The following is a 26326-nucleotide window of genomic DNA, read 5'->3' on the forward strand; positions in this document are numbered from 1 at the left end:
GCAACCTCTCCAGTATCTCTATATCCTTGTTATGATACGGTGACCAGAATTATAGTACTCGAAGCTTAGTCTAACCAAGGTCTGATAAATGTTTAGCATAACTTTTCAATTCTACCCCTCTATAAATAGTGGTTGATTCAGCATTAAAAAAAAACAATTGGCCTTATTAACCAGCATCACTATTTTTAAATGGTAATTTGTGGTTGCACTTTCAGATCCCTTTAATGCTCCCCCTCTTTTTGAGATTATCTTCTAAGTAATCCTTATTTTTCATACAAAAATTCAATATCTCACATTTATGTATATTGTGATTCATTTTCCAATCATGTGCCTATTCTGCAAATGTATTAATATCTTGTAATTTGCTGCAGTCTTCCTCAGTATTGACTGATCCCCGCCCCCATAATTTGGTGTCCTCCACAAATTTAAATACTGTTCTTGATTCTAAAGTCTAAATTATTAATATAAATTATGAACAACATTGGTCCCAGCATTGGTTCTTGTGGGACGATCATTTCCCACCCTTTGCCATCCTTTATCCTTACTCTCTGCTTTTCACCATGCAGTCACTTGCCCTTTAACTCTGCATGCTCTGACCTTATTTATTAGTCTATTACGTGGCACCATTTCCCCTTTGAAAATCTAGATGTATTACATCTACAACATCATCCATTTCTGCTTTCTTTTTTACATCTTTAAGAATTCAATGAGGTTGGTCAAGACAGACTTTCCCTTTTCATATCTCACACGCACACATGTATTTCTTCTTTAATCGGTTGTGAATATTGTTGGCAAAGACAGCAATTACTGCTCATCCCCAATTGCCCTCGAAGGTGGTGCTGAGCCACTTTCTTGAACTGCTATAATCCAACTCATGTCAGTACATCCACAGTACTGTTAGTAAGGGAGTTCCAGGATTTTGACTCAGCGGCAGTAAAGGAACGGTGTTATAGTTTCAGAACAGGATGGGGCTTGGAAGGGAACTTACAGTGTTGGTGTTCTGATGCATCTGCTGCCCTTGTCCTTCAAGGTTAACTTCACAGGTTTGAAAGCTGCTATGAAAAGAGGCCTGGAAAGTTGCTGCAGTGCATCTTGTAAATGGTGCACACTGTTGTCACTGTGCGTTGGTGGTGGGGGGAGCAATTCGCTGATTCAGCATAAGGTGCAGAATGAGCTGTCAATTAAGCAGATTATTTATGTCCTGTTACGAAAGCTGCACTCATCCAGACAACTGGAGACTATTCCATCACATACCAGACTAGTGCCTTGTAGATTGTGGACAGGCATTGGGGAATCAGGAGGTGAGCTACTTGCCACAGAATTTCCAGACCTGCTTCACCTGTATTACTGGCAACCACCCCACCACCACCATTCCAGGGGAGGTGGTGGCATAGTGGTATTGTCACTGGGCTAGTATTCCAGCGACCCACGGTAATGTTCTGGGGGGCCCTGGTTCGAATCCCACCATGGCAGATGGTGAAATTTGAATTCAATAAAAATCTAGAATTAGGAGTCTGATAGTGACCATGAAACCATTGTCAATTGTCATAAAAACCGATCTGGTTCATTACTGCCCTTTAGGGAAGGAAATCTGCCGTCCTTACCTGGTCTGGCTTACATATGACCCCCAGGCCCACAGCAATGTGGTTGACTCTTAAATGCCCTCTGGGCATTGAGGATGGGGATTTTTTGGGGCCTCCATTAGTTGTTCAAATGTCCAGCACCATTTACAACTGGATGCAACAGGCTTGAAGAGTTTTGATCTGATTCTTTGGCTGTGGGGTCGCTTAGCGATATCCATGCTGACTACTTGTCATACTTTTGGTTTCTAACTGTTTTTCTATTTCTTCAGTCAGAATTCCATTATCTTTCCTACGACTGATGTTAGGAGGGCTGGTCTGTAGTCCCCTGGACATGTTCTATCTCATTTCTTAAACACAGGTATAATACTAGTTAACTGAAATTTTATCCTGGCTATCTCTTAATAACCAGATTGCCACCCCGACTTCAATTTTTGAAAAATCATATATATCTGTAGGCTATTTCACCATTTTGTTTTATGTTCCTTGATGATTTAACCAGTTTCTCTTCAGCTTCCTAATTGTTTTATTGACTTATCTTCTAACCTCTTTATATTCTTTCTTGCTGTGCTCTCCGTTCTGTCCACGTTCCTTACCTTTAATTTTTCCCTCAAGTCTTTATTCATCCATGGTGTCTCATTAGCGTTTTGTTTTTTTTTCGGCAGAAAAATTTCTCCCTGGGCTCTGTTAAGTTAGTTTTAAATGCTTCCCATCGCTGTTCTATAACATTGTCAGCCATTTTATTTTCCCAAGTTCTATTCACAAATAAAAGCTCTTCAAAAACGAAAGGCTGTCAATGCTGATGGAACGTTGCACCACTGGAGGGTCCATACTGACAAAGTGCTGCACTATCAGAGAGTTAGTACTGAAGGAGTACTGTGCTATCGGAGGGTCGGTGCTGAGGGAATGTTGCACTGTCAGAGGCGCCATCTTTTGGGTGAGATTTTAAACCGAGGCCCAGCTGTCCTGTCAATGCCTGGCAATATTTCAAGGTGCAGCAATTCTCAGGCTATTTACCATTAGTTTTAAAGCATGAAGGAATGTTTTGGGGCTGTGAAAGGTGTGATATCAGCACAAAAATATGTATTCTTTATAATAAAAATAATCAAAAAGTAAATGTGCTTCTATAAATAGTAAAAGGATGGTAATAGGAGGAACAGGGACAATTAAGAGCCAAAAAGGAGGTTTTAAGCATGGAAGAAGGGGGCATGGCTCAAGTACTAAATGAATACTCTGCATCTGTCTTTACCAAGGAAGATGATGTTCTGCAGGTCACAATGAAAGAAGAGGTATTTCAGATACTTGAAAGGTATAAAATTGATAAAGAAGAGGTACTTGATAGGCTATCTATACTTAAAAGTTGATAGGACACCAGGACTGGATGAGATGCATCCTAGGATACCGAGGGAAGTAAGGGTGGAAACTGCAGAGCTAATGGCCGTAATTTTCTAATCTTCCTTCGCCTAAGGGGTGGTGCCAGAAGACTAAAGAATTGCAAATGTCTCAACCTTGTTCAAAAAAGGGTGTAAAGATATTGCCCATCCCTAACTGCCCTTTTTCAGAGGGCATTTAAGAATCAACCACATTGCTGTGGTCTGGAGTCACAGGTAGGCCAGACCAGGTAAAGATGGCAGCTTTCTTTCCCTAAAGGGCATTAGTGAGCCAGATGGGGTTTTTTTTGTGACAATCAGCAATGGTTTCATGGTCATCACCAGACATTTTTTTAATTCAAGGTTTTTATTGAATTCAAATTTCACCATCTGCTGTGGTGGGATTCAAAACCAGGTCCCCAGAGCTTTACCCTGGGTCTCTGGAATACTAGTCCAGTGACAATACCAATATGCTACCACCTCCCCGGCAGATTAACTTTAATGCGGGTAAGTGTGAAGTGATTCATTTTGGTAGGAAGGTCACCAAGAGACAATATGAAATAAAGGGTACAATTTCTAAAGGGGCTGCAGAAGCACAGGGACCTGGAGAATTGCAAAGTATATATGTGCATAAATCATTGAAGTTGACAAGACAGGTTGGGAGAACAGTTAATAAAGCACACATCCTGGGCTTATCAATAGGAGCATAGAGTACAATTGAGCCTGCATAAAGCATAATTTTTCAGCCTCAATTGAAAAGATAAATTTGCAGGTTTATGGGGAGAAGCTGGGGGAATGGCACTAGGTGCACTGCTCATTCTGAGAGCCAACACAGACACAATGGGCTGAATAGCCTCCTTCTCTGCTGTAGCAATTCTCTGATTCTGTGAATTGGAGTTATGTGTCCAGTTCTGGGCACCACACTTTAGGAAGGATGTGAAGGTATTAGAGATGGTGCAGAAAAGATTCACGAGAATCTTTCCAGGGATAGGGAACTTCAGCTACGTAGATAAATTGGAGAAGTTGGAGCTGTTTTCCTCGGCGAAGAGAAGATTGAGAGGGGACTTGATAGCGGTATTCAAAATCATGAGGGGTGTGGACATAGTAAACGTGAAAATCTGCTCCCATTGGCAGAGGGATTGAAAACCTGAGGGGACAGATTTAAGAAAATTGGCAAAAAAAGCAATGATGGCACAAGGAAAGATGTTTCTTTTATAAACGCAGCGAGTGGTTAGGATCTAGAATGCATTCACTGATAATGTGGTAGAGGCAGGATCAATTTGAGGCTTTCAAAAAGGAATGAAATCATCTGAAAAGAAAAACTTTCAGGACTATAAGGAAAAGGTAGGGGACCAGGGTTTAAAAAAAGAGGCAGCAGGCAAATTTCGGCTCAAAAGCCCCGAAAGAGCCCACACAAAATCATACACGGGGCAAAAAAAAGAGAGAAAGGAGTACATATTAGCTTTGCATTATGACTCCTCCATTGTCCAAACGGGACTGAACACTTGAAAGCACAAGCGTCACTAGGAACAGGAAAATAATATTAAGCTCTGATTGGAGTAATAGTTGAGAGTGGGGGGAGACAGAATCTGTGATGAGCTGCTCCTCCAATCAGAGATTCTGTCTCTCCCACACTCACTGCTCCAGCTCCTCCTATCACAGATTTCCTCCCTCCTTCTCTTGCTGCTCCTCCAGAGAGAGAAGCTATAATTGGAGGAGCAGAGGGAAGCTGAGATTTGGAGGAACTGGATTAATTATTGTGGCTGGTCCTGCTACAACATGCAGGGGACTTCCGATTGCACCATTATTGCATCCAGAAGAAGCTGGGGAAAAAAAAAAGCAAAAAAAAAAAAGAGTAAGGAGGCAGTGGCTGGAAGCCCAGTCATGAGGCCAGGAATAGGGCTCGTGGGAGCCACCAGTCAGCCTCGCACCAACCCTGGCCCAGCTACCAGCTGCGCAGTGGGGATGGGGTTCTTGGGTGACCAGTTGCCTTTTTGGAATAACAGAGCCTGGGTGAATTTGCAGGACGTTGTTGAACAGAGGTGAGAAATGGAGAACAACTGGTCCTTCTGCAAATTATGGGGGGGTTGGGAGTCAGGGTCTGGGGCCATCCTTTATCTGATGATTAGCTTGTTGCTGCAGCATTACTTGGCAGAACGAAACTAAAGAATACTGGGGAGTGCTGATTACTTGTAATTAACTTATAAAAGGAGGGGCTGCAGACGTGAGACTCATTCCCAATAAGTTATATTGTGTCAAATAGTTATATTTTTATTTTGGAAATGGAGTATGGGTGGGGAGACTCATTTATAATAAAACTAACAAAAATATATTTTTAGCAAATGAGTTAAAGGAAACTGAATTCCAGGGCCTGGCTCACAGATTCCAAGTTAAAAGGTTTAATCATACATTGAGTCTGGTATTTGTGCTATCTTAACTATCCAGAGGAGGAAACGAAAGAAAAAAAAAATCAAAATCCAGAAGATTTCAGAAGGTGACTGCATCACCTAATAAAGGAGTTGATGAGAATGAGAAAGGAGCCCATGAAAACTAAAAAGTAGCCCCTGAAAATCAAAAAGTAGCTCTTGAAAAAAATCTCAAAAAGAGCTCTGGGGAAAAATTATTTTGATCCCTGCAGAGGAGTGACTCTTGGTGAATTGCTCCTTCCGTGGACCAGCACAGAACAAGCATGATGTGCTGAATGGCCACCTCTGTGCTATAACCATTCTATGATTTCCCCAATCTATTACCCTAATCCTTGTAATGCTTACATCTTTCTCAATTATGACCACAACTGCCAAGGTATTTTCCTTTACTTCTATCTGCTCTCATTAATTCCTCATTTCTTAATCCAGTAGCAACTCTTCCTTTGTGAGCTTCTTGCATATTGGTTAGAAAGGAATCTTGTGTGCATTACAGAAATTCCATTCCTTGTCCTCCTGGCCAATTAATTTCAGGATTGTCAAAATCCCCCATGATTACTTCTCTATGCCTTTTACTCATCTCCTCAATTTGCACATTTCTTCCTCTACCTCCCTTCAATTATTAGGTGGTCTGCAGACTATAGCTGTTAGCGAGATTGTTCCTTTTTATTTTAAATTGCTATCCACAGGGTTTCTATTTCTGCCTTGCTGATTGCTGTCACTTTTTTTTTCTACTACCATTATGCTATCTCTACTTTGTGAAGGTATTCCATCTCCCCTCTTTTAAAAAAATTCAGAAACAAAACAGGATAAGACTGAATTCTTCTTCCTGAAACTGTACCCAGGGGAAGGGGGTAAAGGAGGGAGAGGATGCAATATAGAAAATTCTTTTAGTGTTCCCATTAATGTCGAAATAATAGTGTGGCAATGGAAGTCACACTCCATTTGTACCCAGAAAAGGCATCAGTCTCACCTTGATAGTAAAGAATGGCTAAAAAGTGTGTCACTATTCATGGTCAAAAGAATTCAGAGAGAAAATTATGGCAAATTTGTATGAACATTCCACAGTTAATATGTAAATCTAAACATGCTGTATCCACCTGCATAGAAAATAGATTGGTCTATACAACAAATTCATCCAGCCTAAGAATTTTAAATGAGCCAATTCAAATGGTGGACTTAGCGCTGTGTCACTAAGTTAATGAAATGGCAGCCAGTATGGACAGTATACATGTCAAATTCCAAAAAGTGTTTTAGGTGAGTCAGAGAAGGGAGGAATCAGCAACGGTCTTGGAGAACAATGCCTTGAAATTATTTATTGATGAATAAGATTCTATTTGAGGCCAGTATACTCTAGGTAGAGATCACAACTTCACTAAAATATAAAGGAAGGGGCTCTGAGAGTACTACCATAGCATCCACTGATACTAGTGGCTATTAAAATGGCTCTTCAGGTTGCCATATTTTGTTTTGTAACTGTAAGGTATAAGAAATAGGAGCAGGAGTAGGCCTTTTGGCCCACTGAGCCTGCTCTACCAATCAGTACGATCATGGTAAACCAATTGTGACCTTAACTCACTTTCTTGCCTACTCCCCATAACTTTCGGCTCCCTTGTAGATACAGTTGCCCCAGAGGACAGCATAAAAATTCAAAATGAAACAATTTGAAACTGAGGTCAATTTTCTTTAATTTCATACAAGACCACATTATGTGGCCTTTATGCAAGACTCTAGTTCTATGTTGTACAGTTCAAGCCAAGGTTACTACCACTGCTTCCAAACCAAGGCCAAATCTTGGATTTTGTAACGGAGGTGTTTTTTAATCACTATAACTCCTGCCAACGCAACGTGGCTGCCGGCAGCACTTATGCGCATGTGTACTTGTCAGTGCATGCGCAGGAATCAACCCTAAGTATGTGCAAGTGAGCTAGTATGTGGAATGGTCAACTTCTCAAATTACAATAGCTTGATCCATTCTGCATTTCTTTTTAACAGGTTTATGTTTTCCTTTTAGTCATACTAGAGAAACTCCCAGCAGCAGTTTCAACTTAATTTTTTTGAGTCAGTTCGTTTTCACTGAATTTTTGGTTTCTTATTGGAAAAAACATTTTTCACAAGATTCCAAATAATGGAGTCATGTAAACCACTGATATGCTTTCTGATCTTTAGATGTTTACGCTATATCATGATTTTTTTTTGCATTCTTGAGCCAACCATATCAGTATTCCAAACCTAGCATTACTGAGTTTTCATATATATTTTGTATTGTCTGTAAACTGTTTTACAAGCACCAGTTAACTTGATGCTGCCGTAATATTTTCAAATCCAGGCCCAGCATTGACCAAACGTCCCTATAAAGATGGCAGGCGTGCATACAACTGCTCACATGCGGTGTTGGCATGTTGGCAGCAAACAATCTTTTCTAATACTAAGATCTGTGAAAAGATCCCATGAGCCCATCTCTCAGGAACTGAGCCAAAACTGTCTGCCATCAGCCAATCTATTTGATGCCTTCAGTACTAAAGTAATAAATCACATCATGCACAACAATCCCAGGCATGCCTGAAAATATTGCAGCGGTCTTTCAATGATATTCTGTTTATGGTAGAATCACCTGGAACAAGGGTAGACTACTGCCCTTTAGCCATTATGTTAAATAGTGGGCTGATCAGGGACATATGATTTCAGGATGTGATCATAATGATATGATATGTGTATCATAAAAATATAAGGAGACCTGGGTCATTATTGACTTACATTGCGGATCCTGGAGGTTGTCAACTTCAGCCTGGACCCAATCCCCTGGGATCACCATGAGAAAGAATGGAGAGCACTTGGGACTCCTCCATCACTCTTTAGTAACTTCGAAATCCCAATATAGATTAAACTTATGGAATATTAGATACATAAGCACATTCTTCTCCTTTATGTGCCTAGGAGATTTAAACCATGGAGTGAAAGCAGCTTTGGGCGGGGGGGGGTGGTTCAGACCTTGATGGGAAGCAAGTCTTACAGTGCAGAAATATTTTGTTCAACTTGCTCAAACAAGGCCTGAAAAAAATGGTTGATTAATAGTGGGACATCAATGGCTGGCATAACGTAAGCTGCCCTTTGTAGGTCCTTAGACAATACAGAAAGCAGATGCTCCTTGAATAAATCAGGAAACTCTGACTTGGGGCAAAATGCTGAAAGATTTTTGGGGAGGTCAGGCACAAAATCACATCTTCATTTTCTGGTCATATCTACCTGGAGTGCGAATTGCAACAAAGCACGCAGATGTTACTGAAATTTTGAATTTCCAAATGGGAACCACTATTCAACATCATATTGCATGGTTAGGAAGATGGTGGCAATTCATTCAGACATCTACATGTTAAGTTTGCAAACCATGCTACTCATGAGGCAGTTATTTGCCTAGCCATGCTCATGTTGGTCAGATATCTAACTGCAGAGGGGTGAATATCCTCTCACAAAATTTGGGGTTAGCAGGAGAGAAAGATCAGAAAAAAAGGAGGGGATATTTTTTAACCTTATTGTTCATTTATTCTTTCACGGGGTGTGGGTGTTGCTGACCAGGCCAGCATTTGTTCCCCATCCCCAATTGCCCTCGAAAGGGTGATTATGAACCGCCGCCTTGGACAGCTGCAGTCTATGCAGTAACCCACAGTGCTGTAAGGAAGGGAGTTCCAAGATTTTGACCGAGTGACAATGTCAGAATGGTGATATAATTTCATGTGTGGCTTGGGAGGGGAACTTGCAGGTGGTGGTGTTCCCATGCATTTGTTGCCCTTATCCTTCTAGATAGAAGAGGTCACGGGTTTGGAAGGTGCTGTCGAAGAACCCTCTAAGTTATGGCAGGGTATCTTGCAGGCAGTACACGCTGTGCATCAGTAATGGATGTTTAAGGTGGTGGATGGAGTCCAATCAATTGGGCTGTTTTGTCCTGGACGAGCTTTATCGAGTATTGTTGGAGCTGCACTCATCCAGGCAAGTGGACAGTATTCCATCAAATTCCTCACTTGTGCCTTGTAGATGTTGTCCAGGTCATGTTACATATACACATGGACTGCTTCAGTATCAGAAGAGTCACAAATGGTGTTGAACGTCAGTGAACATCTCTACTTCTGAACTTATGATGGGAGGAAGATCATTGACGAAGCAACTGGAGATGGTTAGGCCTAGGAAACTACCTTGAGGAATTCCGGCAACAAAGCCCCAGGAGAGATGACTGACCTCCAATAACCACAATCATTTTCCTTTGTGCTAGGTGCGGCTCCAGCTAGTGGAGAGTTCTTCCATCCATCCACCAACCCCCCCCCAATTCCCACTGACTTCAATTTTGCTGGGGCTTTTTGATACCATCCTCAGTCAAATGTTGTCAAGAGCAGTCACTCTCTTCTCACCTCTTAAGTTCAACTTTTTTGTCCATATTTGGACCAAGGCTGAAATGTGGATGGGAGCTGAGTGATCCCAGCTGAACCCTAACTGAGCATAGTAAGCAAGTTAAGTACCACTTGATAGCAGACAGTAATTCACTGGGTTCAATCTATCCTTTTTTTTATACATGATGTAACTGGGCAATTTTGCAAAGTGCCAGGTAGTTGCCAGTGTTGTAACTGGACTGGAACGGCTTGGCTAGGGACGTCACTAGTTCTGGAGCACAAGTCTTCATTACTATTGCAGAATGTTGCAAGGGCTCACAGCCTTTGCAGTGTTGTGTTCCTTTAGCCATTTCTTGACATTGCGTGCAGTGAATCGAATTGGCTGAAGACTGGCCCGTGATGCTGGGACCTCCAGAGGAGGCCGAAAGTGGGCCATCGGGACTACTGGCTAAAGATGGCTGCAAATGCTTCAGCCTTTTCTTTTGCATCTCCATGATTGAGAATGGGGATATTTGTGCAGCCTACTCCTCCAATTAGTTGATAATTGTCCACCACCATTCATGATTGGATGGGACAGGACTGCAGAGCTTAGATCTGGTCATTTGGTTGTGGAGTCACCTAACTCTATCACTTGCTGTTTCCACTGTTTGGCATGCAAGTAGTCCTGTGTTGTAGCTTCACCAGGTTGGCACCTTATTTTTAGGTATGTCTGGTGCTGCTCCTGGCATGTCCTCCTTCACTCTTCATTGAACCAATAAGATCCTCTGGCCTGACAATAATGGTAGAGTGGGGGATATGCAGGGTGATGGGGTTACAGATTCTGCTTAAATACAATTCTGCTGTTGCTGATGGTGCCAGTGCCTCCTGGATGCCCAGTTTGGAGTTGCTAGATCTTTTTAAAATTTATCCCATTTAACACAGTGGTAGTGCCACACAACACGATGGAGGGTATCCTCAATGTAAAAGGTGGGACTTCTAACGAAAGGACTCTGCAGTGGTCACTCCTACTGATACTATCATGGATAGGCGCATCTAGAAAGCAGGGTCAAATGGCTGACCTAATACTGCTCTTTGATCCTATGCAACAGGTAGATTGGCATGGGTGAGGTCAAGAAGGTTTTTCCCTCTTGTTGGTTCCCTCACCACCTGACACACACCCAGTTTGGCAGCTATGTCCTATAGGATTTGGCCAGCTCGGTCAGCAGTTGTGCTATGAAGCCACTCTTGGTGATTGACGTTGAAATCCCCCACCCAGGGTAGATTCTGTGCCCTTTCAGCCTTGGTGCTTCCTCCAAGTAGTGTTCATCATGGGGGAAGTAATGATTCATCTGCTGAGGGGTGTGGGTAGGTGGTAATCAGCAGGAAGCTTCCTTTACCCATGTTTGGACTGATGCCATGGGGCTTCATGGGATCTGGAGTCAATGTTGAGGAGTCCCATGGCAATCCCCTCCTGACTGTATACCACTGTGCCACCACCTCTGATGGGTCTGTCCTGCTGGTGGGACAGGATATGTTCATGATGGTGTCTGGGACATTGTCTATACAGTATGATTCCATGAGCTCGACTTTGCCAGGCTGTTTCTTGACTAGTCTGTAGGGAGACAGCTCTCCCAATTTTGGGACAAGCCCCCAGATATATTAGTGAGGAGGGTCGACAGAGCTGGGTGTGCCGCTGTCAATACCAGGTGGACAATCCGTTTTCATGCCTTATTCACTTTTCTGTAATGGCTTGATGTAATGGATGTGTTGCTAAGCCATTTCAAAGGGCATTCAAGAGTCAACCACGTTGTTGTGGGCCTGGAGGCATATGTAGGCTACACAAGGTGAGGATGACAATTTCCTTATTAGGATATTAGTGAGCCCGATGGACTTTTTTCAACAATCCACAATCATTTCATGGTCACCATTACTGGGAGTAGCTTTCAATTGAATTTTAATTTCACCAGGATTTGAACCCATGTCCCCGGAGCATTAGCTTGAGCCTCTGGGTTACTAATCCAGTGATATTATCACTATGCCACTGTCTCCCTTGGCAAGTCCCATCTCGGGGATTTCCAAGAATAAAAGCTCATGAGCAAGCCAACCCTCTTACGGCAGATTTGGAAATTGAATACCTAAATCAGGCAAGTTTATACTACTCAAAACAGTGTTATAGCTTCACCTGACATACTAATAGAACATGGCGAGATAGGCCTGAGGGCCAGCATTCCTGCCATAAATCAACTGACACAATCAGTCAACATTCAATTCATTGATCAATCCCAACCAGACAAGCAACAGTGCTATAACTGACAATGGGATAATTTTAAACTACTTACACTCAAGGTTCCTAAGCCTTGGTTTGAATACTTTTGTACACTATATGGACTTGGATATGTGGACTATGCCCCAAAAGGAGAGCATATACACTACATTTTGGGCAAACAAAAACTTTTTAAAGATGGGTGCAGATTTCTCAGTAGCTGGTTTTCGGGGTTCTTGAAACATTGGGTCCGACATTTTACATGCATCAGGCAGCTGATGAGCAATCTTTACACAAAAAAAAAATCAGCATCCCTGAATCATCTTAGCAAATCTATGTTGCACCAACATACCAATTAGGAGCAGGAGTAAGCCACTGAGCCCCTCAAGCCTGCTCCACCATTCAATAAGATCATGGGTGATCTGAATGGAACCTCAAACCCACATTCCTGCCTATCCCCAATAAGCTTTTGCCCCCTCGTCAATCAAGAATCTATCTAGCTCTGCCTTAAAAATATTCAAAGGCTCTGCTTCCACCACCTTTTGAGGAAGAGAGTTCTAAAGACTCATGACCCTCTGGGAGAAAAAAACTCTCATCTGTCTTAATGAGCGACCCCTTATTTTTCAAAGAGTGACTGCTAGTTCTAGATTCTTCCAAAAGGGGAAACATCCTCTCCACATCCACCCTGTCAAGACTCCTCAGGATCTTACAAGTTTCAATCAAGTCGCCTCTTACTTTTCTAAATTCCAGTGGATACAAGCTGAACCTGTTCAACCTTTCCTCATAATGCAACCCAAGCATTCCTGATATTAGTCTAATAAATTTTCTCTGAACTGCTTCTAACGCATTTACATATTTCCTGAAATAAGGACACCAGTAATGTACACAATATTCCAGATGTGGTCTCATCAATACCCTGTACAATTGAAGCATCACCTCCCTACTTTTGGAATCAATTCCTCTCACAATAAATGGTAACATTCTATTAGCTTCCCTAATTACTTGGTCTGCAATCTCTTATCATTTAGACAATAAGCTTCTTTATTCTTCCTGTCAAAATGGACAATTTCACATTTGCTGACATTATACCCCATTTGCAGATCTTTGCCCACTCAATTAGCCTATCTATATCCCTTTGTGGCCTCCTATATCCTCTTCACAATTTACTTTCCTACCCATCTGTGTCGTCAGCAAGTTTAGCCACCATTCCTTTGGTCCCTTCATCCAAGTCATTTATATAAATTGTAAAAAGTTGAGGCCCCAGAACTGATCCCTGTGGCACACTACTCATCACATTCTGCCAGCCAGAAAAAGACCCATTTATGCCAACTCTCCGCTTCCTTTAGCTAGCCAATCTTCTATCCATACTAATATGTTACCCCCTACACCATGAACTCTTATTTTCTGCAATAACCTTTAATGTGGCACTTTATCAAATGCCTTCTGGAAATCTAAGTACAGTACATCCACCAGTTCTCCTTTACCCACAGTACATGTGACTCCTTCAAAGCACTCCAATACATTGGTTAAAGATGATTTCTCTTTCACAAAACTATATTGACTCTGCCTGATTGCCTTGAATTTTTTTCTAAGTGCCCTGCTATATCTTCATGAATAATAGCTTCTAACATTTTCCCGACGACAGATGTTAGGCTAACTGGCCTATAGTTTCCTGCTTTTCATCTCCCTCCCTTTTTGCTATTTTCCAATCTAAAGGAATCTTCCCCGAATCTAGGGAATTTTGGAAAATGAAAAACAATGCATCAACCATCTCACCTTTCCTATGGCTCCTACAACTCTTCCATAGTGCAATGCCCAAAACTGCGCTTGCAGAATAACCAATATTGAACAGATTTATCATCCCTTGCTTTTGTGTAGTGATCCTATAAATACAGGACTGAAAATCACATTTATACCTTTTAAATCTGAAGTTGCCATTTTAAAGAAAGCATTTGCAATTACATCAAAAGGTATTTAGTTAGCTGTAAAGAACTTTGGAAATGCAGTCACTGCTATAATGTAGGCAAGACAAAGAGAAACCTACCTTCCCAAATAACACTGCCACAATGGTTTGTTCTGGGATGCCAGCTCTGAATCTTTTGCTCCAAACATTTTTGCCAGCAGTTTAACAACTGCTAAGCGTTCTTCATTATCGTTGCTCTATGAAAATGAGAATTAAAAGAACTTCAATAGTCATGCACAATCTTCATTTAATGACTACTGCATATACTGCAGGAAGTATAATCAATTGCTAAAGCCAACTCCCCAAATTCAGTTCAAGCATTTTTCTCTAAAGCAATTTGTTACAATAACCATTAGCACCCACCAACATTCAAATAAAGAAATGTTGATCTTCCATTGCGCTGCACAAGAGAAAACAGCCATGTGCAGTCTTCAGATGAACCAAAGTCAGAAGACAGAGTAATGAGACAATGGAATAAAGATGCAATTCAGTGCCCATTCTGATGTCACATAATCTATCCATATTTTATATTACCATTAGAAGTGTTTGTGTACACATTTATATAGGTCACTAACTACCTTTCTCCAACAATACCTTCCAAACCCACGACTTCTACCACCAAGAACAACATGGGCAGCACATGCTTAGGAACACAACCATCTGCAAGTTCCCCTGCAAGATCCACACCATTCCGCTATATATACTATATCACCGTCGCTGGGTCAGAATCCTCAGACTGTAACAGTTCAAAAAGACGGCTCATCACCAATTTTTCAAGGGCAATAAATAATTATCAGCACCACTCTCATCCCATAAACAAATAGAAAAATACAAATTTGTTTGACTGTAAATTACATCTTCTGCATGTGATGACACTATAAACACCTTGAGTGGCAGGAGGCTGTAATCGTGTGCCAAGTTTACAGAGGTTTCCATTATTTATATGGACATAGTAATTTATAAGAAGAAAAAAGTCAGTGAAGTTTACCCAAACATTTGCCACAATTGGGGGTTTAGCTAACTGGTGGATTACTGAAGTAGTGAGGAGATGCAGGACAAAGTCTTGGCAACAGTGGTCCACACATTTGAGACTTAAAATATTTCTTAATAATGAATTTGGTGTTTTATGATGCTTCTTGAACATATCCACTTGGTTTCTTAGAGTTATAAAGAAAATTATAAAGCCATTCTAACTACTCCCAGAACGCAGGTGTTAATTCTTCTATATGTTTTATTCTATTTAAGATATTACATATGACATTAGAAATTTTAGTTACAGAAAGAAAATACTGTATGGAATTCAGATAGATATACACTTTCATGTACATACACAGATATGAAATTGTATATAAGTTTAAAAACATGTACCACAGTTGAAATGCTATACTACTATTAAATAATCTGGACAAATTCAATATCACAATCTTTATACTGTATTAGCTAAATATCATTGAATGTAAAATGAGATCCCTCTTTAAAAGCCTTCATATAAAGGTATTCAGAAGTTAAAAGTTTTCATATAAAAGGTATTCAGAAGTAACAAGAGTGAAAAATTGTTTCCACTGGTTGGCAAATCGGTAATGTCAGAAAGTTAAAAGTGATGTTTTTACAGCGTCAACAGAAAATACATTCATGAAAAGTGGTTAAGCCAGAGAACGAGATGATTCAAAAATGGAATTGAAGAGAATTTGAAAAGAATATAAAAGGATATAAGGAAAAGCTAAGGATATGGCATTAAAAGTAGACAGCTCCAAATGAAAAGCTAGCACCAAAGGCCTTGTGCAATGCAATTCTATAATTCTTCCTGTAATTGTTTCTCTGCTCATTTTACACTCCAATTGTGTTTCTTACTCTTTGTTCATCTTCCATTCTTTTTTCCCTCCTTGGAAAGAAACATGTGCGCATCCTTCTCAACGAATCCCTGATTATCATTCTTGATGCAGTAGCCACCTTTTTGTCTCCCTAAAAAAAATTATTGGGGAAAAAGGGGGAAATCAAAAAGGGGGTGGGGATGGAGGAGAGAGTTCCTGATCTAAAATTGTTGAACTCAATATTCAGTCCGAAAGGCTGTAAGGTGCCTAGTCAGCCTTTCGGACTGAATATTGAATTCAACAATTTTAAATCTTGTACTCTCTCCTCCATCCCCACCCCCTTTCCGATTCACCCCCATTTTTCCAATAATTTATATAGATTTTTCTTTTCCCACCTACTTCCATTATTTTTAAATGTATTTCCATCCATTGTTTTATCTCTATCGTTCAGCCTTTGATTCCTTCACCCCACTGCACCCCCACTAGGGCTATCTGTACCTTGCTTGTCCTGCTTTCTACCCTTAATTAGCACATTCCTTAGATAATATCACCACCTTCAACACCTCTTTGTCCTTCTGTCTATGTCATCTTTTGGCTATCTCCACCTATCACTGGCCCTCTTTCCAGCTCTTCTTGTCTCCCAACCACCCCCCCCCTTAAACCAGCTTATATTTCACCTCTCTTCTATTTTTACTTAGTTCTGTTGAAGGGTCATTTGAACTCGAAACGTCAACTGTGCTCCGCTCCGCAGATGCTGCCAGACCTGCTGAGCTTTTCCAGGTATTTTTGTTTTTGTTTTGGATTTCCAGCATCCGCAGCTTTTTGCTTTTATTTTTGCTTTCCCTCTCTTTTGCAGGCCTCACAATGAGGCACCCGTACATCTTCCTCCACTGATGGATTCAATTTGTATGTTTGTTGAAGCCCAGCCAATTGTTATACTAGTGTGCACCATCTTAAAAGGCAACATGTACCAAGTTGGAGAGACTGATAAACAACCATCACAACTTGTATTTATATAGCACCTCTAACATAATAAAACAACCAATGACACATGACAGGAGCACCATAAAATAAAATTTTCACCAAGCCTCAAAAGGTGATATTATGACTGTGACCAGCTTTTGGTCATCTGAGGCAGATTTTAAGGAGTGTTTTAAAGAGAAAAGAGTGTCAGAGAGGTTAAAGGGAAGAATTCCAAAGCACCAATGGTGCAGCAATTAACATCAAGGATGCTGAGGAGACCAGAATTAAAGAAGCTCAAATATGAGCGTTGTGGGACCAGAAGAAATTAAGGGTAAAGAAGGGCGAAGCCATGAAGGGACTGGAAATCAAGGATGAGAATTTAAACCAAAAAAAAAAACACGTGTTCTTTAAACAGAGAGCCAATGCAGGCCAGAGACTACAACGGTAATGGTTGAATGGGAGTCAGTGCAAGTGAGGACACAGGAAGCAGAGTTTAGATGAGCTTAAGTCTATGAAAGGTCAAAAGGCAAGAGACCAGCTAGGAGTTGTTAGAGTAGTCAAGTCTAATAAAAGCATGGATGAGGGTTTTATCAGATAATGAGCTGAGACAGGGGCAGAGCCAGGTGATGTTATGGAGATTTAGAAATAAGGCAGTCTTAGTGATGGTGCAGACGTGTGATCGGGCTAATTTTGGGGTCAAATATAACACCAAGATGAGAAGAGTCTGATTCAGCCTCAGTTTTCAGGGAGAGGGATGGACTCAGTAGATAGGAATGGAATTTGTGAGGAATTGAAGCCAATGGTTTTGATTTTATCAACATTTGGTTGGAGAAAATTTCTGCTCATCTAGTACCAACTGTCAGACAAGTAGTCTGATGACTCCTGCAGTGTTGCTAAATTAAGAGAGATGACCATGAGGTACAGCTGGGTGTCATCAGCATACATGTGAAAACTACTGCTGGGTTTGTGAATTAAGTCAATGAGGAACAGCACATAGATGAGAAACAGGAGGGGGCCCAATAGATCCTTAGAAGACACCAGGTGCAACAGTCCAAGAGCTAGAAGGGTGCAATTTGTGGCTTGGGCAAGAGTATATTTAATACAATGCAAGGGCAGAAACCTGATTGAAGGGATTCAAACATGGACTTCTGAGAAAGATGGGCACATATTGGAAGGTGACAACACATTCAAGGACTTTGGAAAGAATGGAAGAGTGGAAGTCGAAAGGTAGTTTGCAAGGACAGTGGGGATTAAGGATTGGTTTCTTTGTGGTGGGATGATGATTTAAAGGAGGTAGGGGCAACATCTGAAAAGAGAGAACTATTTACCATATTAGGAAGGGAAGTTGGGTGGCCAGCAGTTCAGTAGGAAAAGGATCCACGGAACAAGTGGTGGATCTCAAGGACAACAGAATTATATAAGAAATAGGAGTAAGAATAGGCCATATGGCCCCCCCAAGCCTGCTCTGCCATTCAATAAGATTATGTCTGGTCTGACACAGCCTCAACTCCACTTTCCCACCTGTCCGTCATAATCCTAGACTCCCTTATTGATAAAAAATCTGTCTAACTCAGCCTAGATTATATTCAATGGCCCCAGTCTCCACTGGAATTCTCTGCCCTGGTGAGCAATGATCAACTACCAGAGAGAAAAAATTCCTCCTCCCTTCGGTCTTAAATGGGAGGCCCTTTATTTTGAAACTGTGCAACACAAGTTCAGAGAGGGCATATGGGGAGATAATGGCCCAGGGAGGGGTGCAGGTTGAAGGGGTGCAGATTTAGGCCAAGAATAAAGCTTGGGCCCTCTGTCAGGTTCTCAAGAGCAGAGTGGGCAATTGGGCAGATGATAAAACTCTGGGGATGAGGTGGAAATGGTAGAGGTCTCAGGCTTAAGGACTGACAATTTTATGAGAATCGCAAGTGTAAAAGAACATACTTTCCATTATCATTTAAGATAATATTTTCATTCCAATCCCTGTGGGTGACTGGGATTTGGGATTACAGAATCTCAGAATTGTTACAGCAGGTCAAACAGCATCTACGAAACAATGCTGGAAAAACTCAGCAGCTCTGACAGTGCAGAAGGATGCCATTCAGCCCATCATGTTTGCACGAGCCCTCTGAATGGCACGAGGGGAATTCTCATTCTCCTGCCTTCTCCAAGTTTCCCTGAAGATGATTTTTTAATCGAGTGAGAGGGCTACAGCACAGAAGGGCCCTTTGGCCTATGGCTTGAACCTGCCTCCACAACACTTTCAGGCAGTGCATTCCAGATCCTAACCACTTGTGTAAAAAAAAAATTCTCATAACAGTTTTGCTTCTTTTTCCAATTACTCTAAATCTGTACCCTCTTGCTCTAGATCCTTTCATGAGTGGGAATGAGTTTTTGCAGCATTGTTTCTCTCTCCATAGATACTGTCAGACCTGAGTTTTTCCAGCATTGTTTCTTTCTTCTTACATGCTGTCAGACCTGCTGAGTTTTTCCAGCATTTTCTGTTTTTGTCTCCAACTTCTCCGATCTATCTTTTTGACTTAAGTTCCTCATCCCTGGAACCATTCTTGTAAACCTCTTCTACACTCTCTCCAATGTCTTCACATCCTTCCTAAAATGTGGCTGAGGTGTAACTAGTGTCCTATACAAGTTCAACATAACCTCCTTGCTTTTGTAACAGGACACTGTATGCTTTATTAACCACTCTCTCAACCTGTCCTGTCACGTTTAATGACACGTACAAGTACACTCGGATCCCTCTGCTTCTTATGACCCCAGCTGATGTTATTACTGGATAAGTCAGATTACAGGTGGAACCCAGCTTGATACATCCCAACTTTTATTTTTTGGACGGCAGCTACTGAACAGATCCCAGGAGTCAGCTGATGATCCTTTAATAAATGTTTTATTCTGTTGTTAAACAAGAAAAGATGAACAATATTACAATACCCTTTCACCTGCAACTATACATTTCCCAATATATACAGATTAGTAAGGATAACGAAAGTTACAGAAGCTATCTTATACTCTCATGATCACAGTAAGTACACAGTCGATGTAAATCAAGAGGTTACCTGTGGTCAGACACACCACACTCTGAAACCAAGCGACAGATGCCACCCGAAGCAGATGCTATGGATCTCTCCTCAACTCCCTTCCTCCACCACACACATAACTGGTTTTACTGAACTTTGGAATCTTCTCCCAAACGACGCTTTCTCTCGGACACCTTTCACAAGATTTCACCTCAAGGGTTTTGATATCCACTTCCGATGTTCCTCTCCTGTGGATCGCCACAGCATTCAAGTTTCACCTTCCAAACACACACACTCAGATACTCAACCGTGCCAAGAAAACACCACTGCTTCACAAGCTCATAGTAAGGAGTCACCAAACTTTGGCTGTCTCCTCGATTCTGCCCCCCACAGTTTTCTCTTTTATTCGGAGCCTTCCAGCCTGAAGATGAGAATATGCCCCAACTGCGCACACGCGGCCATTCTCCAGCCGACACTTGTAGAAGCTGAAGATAGCAAAAAGGAACAATCTGCACATGTGTGGCCTTTCCAGGACCGGCGCATGCACAGAGAATGCTGAGGCCTACTGGAACTTATAGTTCCCAGTTTCCAAAGCCTGATCTCGGTTTTTAAAGATAAGCTTTTCTTCTTTGGGGGTCTGTGCACCACCATTATAGTAATACCCTTTATTTTACATTGTGGAGAAATGTGAGGTAATACATTTCGGTAGGAAGAACATGGAAAGACATAGAACTTGGCTAATGGAGCTTTGTAACTGCCTTGCACAGAACCATAAAAAATTAAGAATCCTTTTGCTTTGAAGAAGCCAGTCTTAGTTTCGGGCTCATACGATGCGCCACTGTTGCTGCTTAGCAATACCCCATCCAAATAAGCTCTCCCAGGAATCATCATTAACAAATGCAAGTGCATTAGGGAAATAAAGAGAAGCGAATGGAAGAAATGACACGCATTCTTGGCCAGGAATTAGTTATTCAGAGAATCTGAAGTGTATTAAGAACCTACAAGTTGTCGAAAAGGATATGTGGAGAAAGAAACTGGCACTGACAGTGAAAGACTACAGTTGTGCAAGGCCCAAGACAATTCTTACACAGAGTGACTCAAAAACAAAACAAGAACTTAAGATCCTGGTTAAGTATCCAAGATCCTTGAAGCAGGGGACAAGCTAGAGATTCCTGCGGGGAAAAAATGTTGCAGGTCATCTGGGAGATCAGAAGCAAAGGTTATGCATAAGTTATGCAATTCCTTACCAAATCCTGATTTTTCTTGGATTATAAAATAAATCTTCATTTTCTGTCACAAATTTTAGTTTCAGAGCAAAGGAGCACAACCTCAAAAGAAATTCACAAAATGAGGAAGGATGCACAGATGCTAGCACGAATACAATTCGAGGATTCAAAAGCAGGTTCACAACCTACTCAAGTTTGTTCATGAAATTTAGGGTGTCACATCACACAATATATTTATAACTATTTCTAAATTTCCTTCACCAATTCTAATACCATAAACGACAAACAGTTCTTAATTCCTGTATCATGACTTCTTCTCCAAATCAAACAAACACAGTCTTGACGTGAACAAAGCTGGAACGCCTATCATATCCTCCAAAAAAGTGACAACACCCGGTAACCAAAAACTTTAGGTAATAAGCTCTGAACAGAACGGTTTTACAGAATGCATTCCAAACATGAAAACAACTCAAAATTACTCTAATATGAACCATTAACATGTTAAAATCAAACACAAATATGCTTCATCAAAAAGCCCCAGCTGTAAACACGATAACTAATATCTCAGATTTGGAAGCAACCTATGGGTACACAGCTGCCTATAGTCCGATAAAGAAGTCTTACTGGAGGAGGCCCGAGAACCCGCTTGCATCGCCAGTGACAAGGACATGGAACAAGAAAAAATTTCCAAGGAAGGGAAACAAAAAAAGCAAAACGAAAAATATCTACTTATCTTTAAACAGTTGAAAAGGCCAAGACAATTTCCAGAAATGAGCAAAATTTTTCTGTTGGGTGACCGCCATAACCTTACTATAGATGACAGTGTTGAGCAGAAACAGAATTCCTAAACATCTGAATAACAACAACACAAAGAGGCACGCACGCATCCATCCATTCAACAAAATCTTATTTGCTTATGTGGATATAGAGAGAAGAAACATCTTGAGCTAAATAAATACTTTAAAAAAAATTTAAAAAGGACAGTTAGTGTGTGAGGGAAAATAAATCAAAAATGTTTGAACTATACAGTTCTCCAATCAGATCTTGAGTACTGTGTTTAGCACTGGCCACAAAGATTCAAGCTGTGCAGATGATACAGATTCAACTCCCAAAAGTGATCCCTGGTGCAAGAGGACTATGATTTGAGAGAAGACTGGAAAAAATTGGGCTTTTCTGCCTTAAAAGGAGAAGAATGAGGAGGCCCTAACAAAATCTATAAAATAGCAAATGTTATGGAAAAATGTAAATAAAAGTACAAGTTAAAATCAAACTGTGACAGGTGTTAAAAAAGCATAGGGCCACACCAGAGAAACGTTGTCACAATATTGTTCTTCACACAAACAAAACAGATTTGGAAGGACTTTGGACTTCCTGCTACAGTGATGGAGGTGAATGATTCCATGTCTTTTAGTATAATAGAGTTGTTCATCCATGTGAATATTGTGAAAACCTGGTTCCATAAAGAATGCAAACTCAACCAGTTCATTTTTTTTGGAACTACAGGCCAACCTCCAACCTACCCATTTTTTTTTTAAAAGGTCCTTCAATGCATTGCTGCCACTCACCTCAAACATGTTGTTCAAGTACTTTTAGTCTGATTTCTGACCTGGATCAAGTACAGAGACCATCCTGGTCCAAATTACCATCCTCCAATGTGTTTGCTGCCCTTCATCATTCTCCTCTAGCTTTTTGGGCATTGGGTTTGCGCAAAATACAGTTGCCTTTCTACCTTGCCGTTTTTATTATTGTAAAAATAAAATCATATATCCTCCCCTGTCTTTCAATTCCTTGAACCAACACGTTCTAGGTACAAAGGAGTGCCATTTATCCCAATCAGGTTTATTTTGAAGCAGACAATGTTATGTAGAGATCTAAAAAAAATACAATCATTTAGAATGCATCTAGAGAAATTGAAGAAATGTTTAAATTTGTGCACAGAAATGCTGCTACAATCCTCAAAACATTTGAAAACACAGACAACCAAATTACAGAAGAAATCCTTTAGGTCTAATTAAAAGTATTGCCAGAAAATGGTCAACAATTTTCCCAATTTTACTCAAAAGGAACATACTTGCTTATTATTTATTGTTCAGTAACTTTAAAGATTAAGCAACACACAGAAGAGAAAGTTAATAGATGTACCTTAAGTTTAAACTCCAGCTGTGGTAAAACAGAAAGCAGCAGATGGCTATCAATATTGTATAGCTCAAGGATCAGATCGAAGACATGCTCTGACAGATCACTGATGGAGGTCTTCCCCAGCATTAAAACCTGGTTAAAAAACTGTTGGCAGAAAGTATACAACTTAATATGATCTAAAGCTCACATCAATTCTGCAACCACACAAACAAATGAAAGCCTTAAAAAGGAAAAATTTTTACTAAGTGTTTGATGAGCAAACATGTGGTAACTGAATGTCACTTAAACATCTTTTCCCCATTCACTGTGTATTGCAAGCTTTTAATTCTTAACCAGTTACATTTTTGCCCACAAAACAGATCCTATTTTAATACAAATGGACTAACAAGTTACAAATGCTAAATGAAATCAGAGAATTTGGGATCTCAACCAGTACACTATCACATTCACTTGATTCCATTTTTATATCAGAACAGAAAAAACTAACGTGGTATGTTATAATATCAGAACGCCACAACATTTGGTTGTAATTGAAGTGGAGTCAAACTGCCGAGTGTAGAACAGGTGCTCACAAAAAGAAACTAGGATTAACCAGAGAATCTGCTTTTGGTAATTTTGTTTGAAAGAGGGATGCTGGACAGAAAACCAGGAATGCACTTTTCTCTTCTTCAAACACTATCATGGACTCTTTCACAACATCCCGAAGACCATTTGAAGCCGAGAGTAACTCTTCAACTCACAACCTTTTGATTCAAAAGTGCTACCAACTAAATTAAGGTGACAACATTTTGGCTTGTGATTGCACTGCATGAAGAATGCTTTCAAAAGCATCAAAGAAAAGGCTCTTCAAGAAAAGCTTGCAGTGCTCTAAAGCAACTTCATTTCTTACAGCAGGCTTGTCCAACACGCAGCCGTGGGTCAGATCTAGCCCTTGAAGACCCCAGTGTGACCCCCAGACGCAGTTTTCAAAATGCCGTTAAGTGGAAAGGAAGATGCTGAAATAAAACTGCTCCTCCAATCAAAGGCTGGTCCTCTCCCACGTTTGCTGCTGATAGGCACAAGTGAGCTGGGGTTGGAGGAGTGGCAACACTGGCAACAGCGAGTGAGCTCCAGAAAAAGTATTGGCGGGACCGGTAAGGAGAGAGGAGCACGAGCGTGTGCACGTCTCATACTAGTAGTCTTAGGATTCCCACTCTCCCACCCACCAACACACCCACTCATACAGTGGGCAAAGACAAGGGTGAGTGAGCATCAAGAGATCGGGAGTGATCAGACAAACAAACGGTGTCCCTCTCACACTCTAATGTTCAATTAAATAGTTTCTTACTCTTTTAATCATCAGTTTATTGTTTTGACATTGCTTTATTTTTGCTCTGGAAGTTGTTTTTTCTTCATTCCTCAAATTTATTTTGAAATTCACGTTTAATGTTGTGCCAAAACTACCACCCCCTGCCCCAAGTGAAAAGGTTGGACAAGCCTAGCTTACAGGTTTGATAAAAACAAATTGAAATACTGACAAGTAGCTTTTGATAAACCCTTGTAATTGTCAATTACTGCCAATCACTAAAGAAGACATACAGACTCAAAACATTAACTCTGTTTCTCTCCCCACGGATGCTGCCAGACCTGCTGATTTTTCCAGAATTTTCTGTTTTTATTTCAGATTTCCAGCATCTGCAGTATTTTGCTTTCATATAATTGTTTTCATCAATTTACCAAATGAACAATTCTGGAATAGCAATCTCCACAGATTTGTAAATTGAAGTTTCACATTGAGGTTAGTCCTTTAGAAAAGGAACCATGAATTTACATAGGTAATGGAATCTTGGAGAGGAATTGGGGATCTTGCCTGAGAGCTGGCAAGAGACACGAATGGCTTCCTTTGGGGAAGGCCCAATGAATCACAAGCCAATCAGGCCATTGTGAGGCCTGGGATCAAGACCCTGGGAAGGGAAGTCCTGCCCGCCGAGAACTGCTGACCCCTGATCAGTCAATCAGAGACCAGCAGGTCTTTTGCTCAGGAGCATTAGCAGGGAGGTGGCAGCTGTTGCCAGAATGACAGCCACTGGAGGCCACGGATGGCAGAACAACCTTCAGCACAGGTGAATAATGGCAGGAAGGGTTCTGTGGAGTGGAGGGGGTGGTCAGCAACAAGGGCAGGGTGTGGCTCACAGCAGGCAACCCCCCCTTCCTGATACCAGGTCTCTCGATCAGGATCTAACACCACCCCACCCCACTTGCTTACCCGCCACCTTCCTGCCCAATTAAGTGCCCTCCCCGCCTCCAATTACACCATTAGGAAGAACAGAAGTTATCACCCAATATCCTTCAACTCAAAAAAACAAAATTCAGACTTGGAATAAATTGGTCAATAATTATGGTGTTGAAAAATGTTTTGATACAAGCTGCATCCAAGTCACACAAGGACTATTCTTCATAACTTCTTACCACTGGAGAGAAACAGAATTACCTTTTCAGGAGGGGTCATCGACCTGAAACATCAACACTGTTCCCCTCTCCAGAGATGCTGCATGACCTGCTGAGTATTTCTAACACTTTCTGCTTTATATCAATGGCATGAAAATTCACCAGAATTATACAAGAATTGAAAGGTTATAGTTGTGAAGAAAGGCTTAAAAACTGCAGAGTTCCCAACTGAAACTAAATAGGACAAGGTCATCCATTAGTTGAGACAAATGTTATAACATAACTTAACCCCAGTTCCTCCTTAAATTAACAAGAAAGAATATAAAAGCACACTTAGAAAGCATAAGGAGATGGGATTATAGGAGGCCACTCTGTTTAAGAGTCAGGCACAATAGGCCAAATGACTATCTCCTTGCCTATTACTGCAGTTCCAGTACTGCAAAGTGATGTGGAGAAGAATAAGTCAATTTCTGGTGAAAGTGGGGGAAAATATTACAACTTAAAAAAAATTGTTGACTCAGGAATAGAATGCAACTACTTAACTGAGGGGAACTTGCGTAAACTGTGGTGAAGACTTCAGCATCACAAACCCTTGTCCTATTGAGTATTTCCAGCCTGTTTTTATTTCAGATTTCCAGCATCTGCAGTATTTTGCTTTTGCATTCATGGCACTGATCCCTGGTGCAGATCTTGCACTACCAAGATTGCAGACCAGTTCTGTTCCAGCAAGGAGATGTGAAATGCATGATCACTAGCAATCTCCTTGCAAGTAAA

At 40.9% G+C, this 26326-nt stretch overlaps 1 protein-coding gene across 3 annotated transcripts in view; it reads right to left on the minus strand.

Moving 5' to 3' along the window:
• pds5b (PDS5 cohesin associated factor B) overlaps window positions 1-26326 on the minus strand; it is a 260439-nt gene that overhangs the window by 151598 nt on the left and 82515 nt on the right. For all 3 annotated transcript variants that reach the window (XM_041198849.1, XM_041198850.1, XM_041198851.1), the window contains exons 8-9: window positions 23129-23269; window positions 14042-14157 (exon numbers count right to left, since the gene is read on the minus strand). In XM_041198849.1, the coding sequence (XP_041054783.1) occupies window positions 14042-14157; window positions 23129-23269 (257 nt within the window). The remainder of the gene's footprint in view (window positions 1-14041; window positions 14158-23128; window positions 23270-26326) is intronic.

Source organism: Carcharodon carcharias, chromosome 11 (genome assembly GCF_017639515.1).
Source record: "Carcharodon carcharias isolate sCarCar2 chromosome 11, sCarCar2.pri, whole genome shotgun sequence".
Lineage (NCBI taxonomy): Eukaryota > Metazoa > Chordata > Chondrichthyes > Lamniformes > Lamnidae > Carcharodon > Carcharodon carcharias.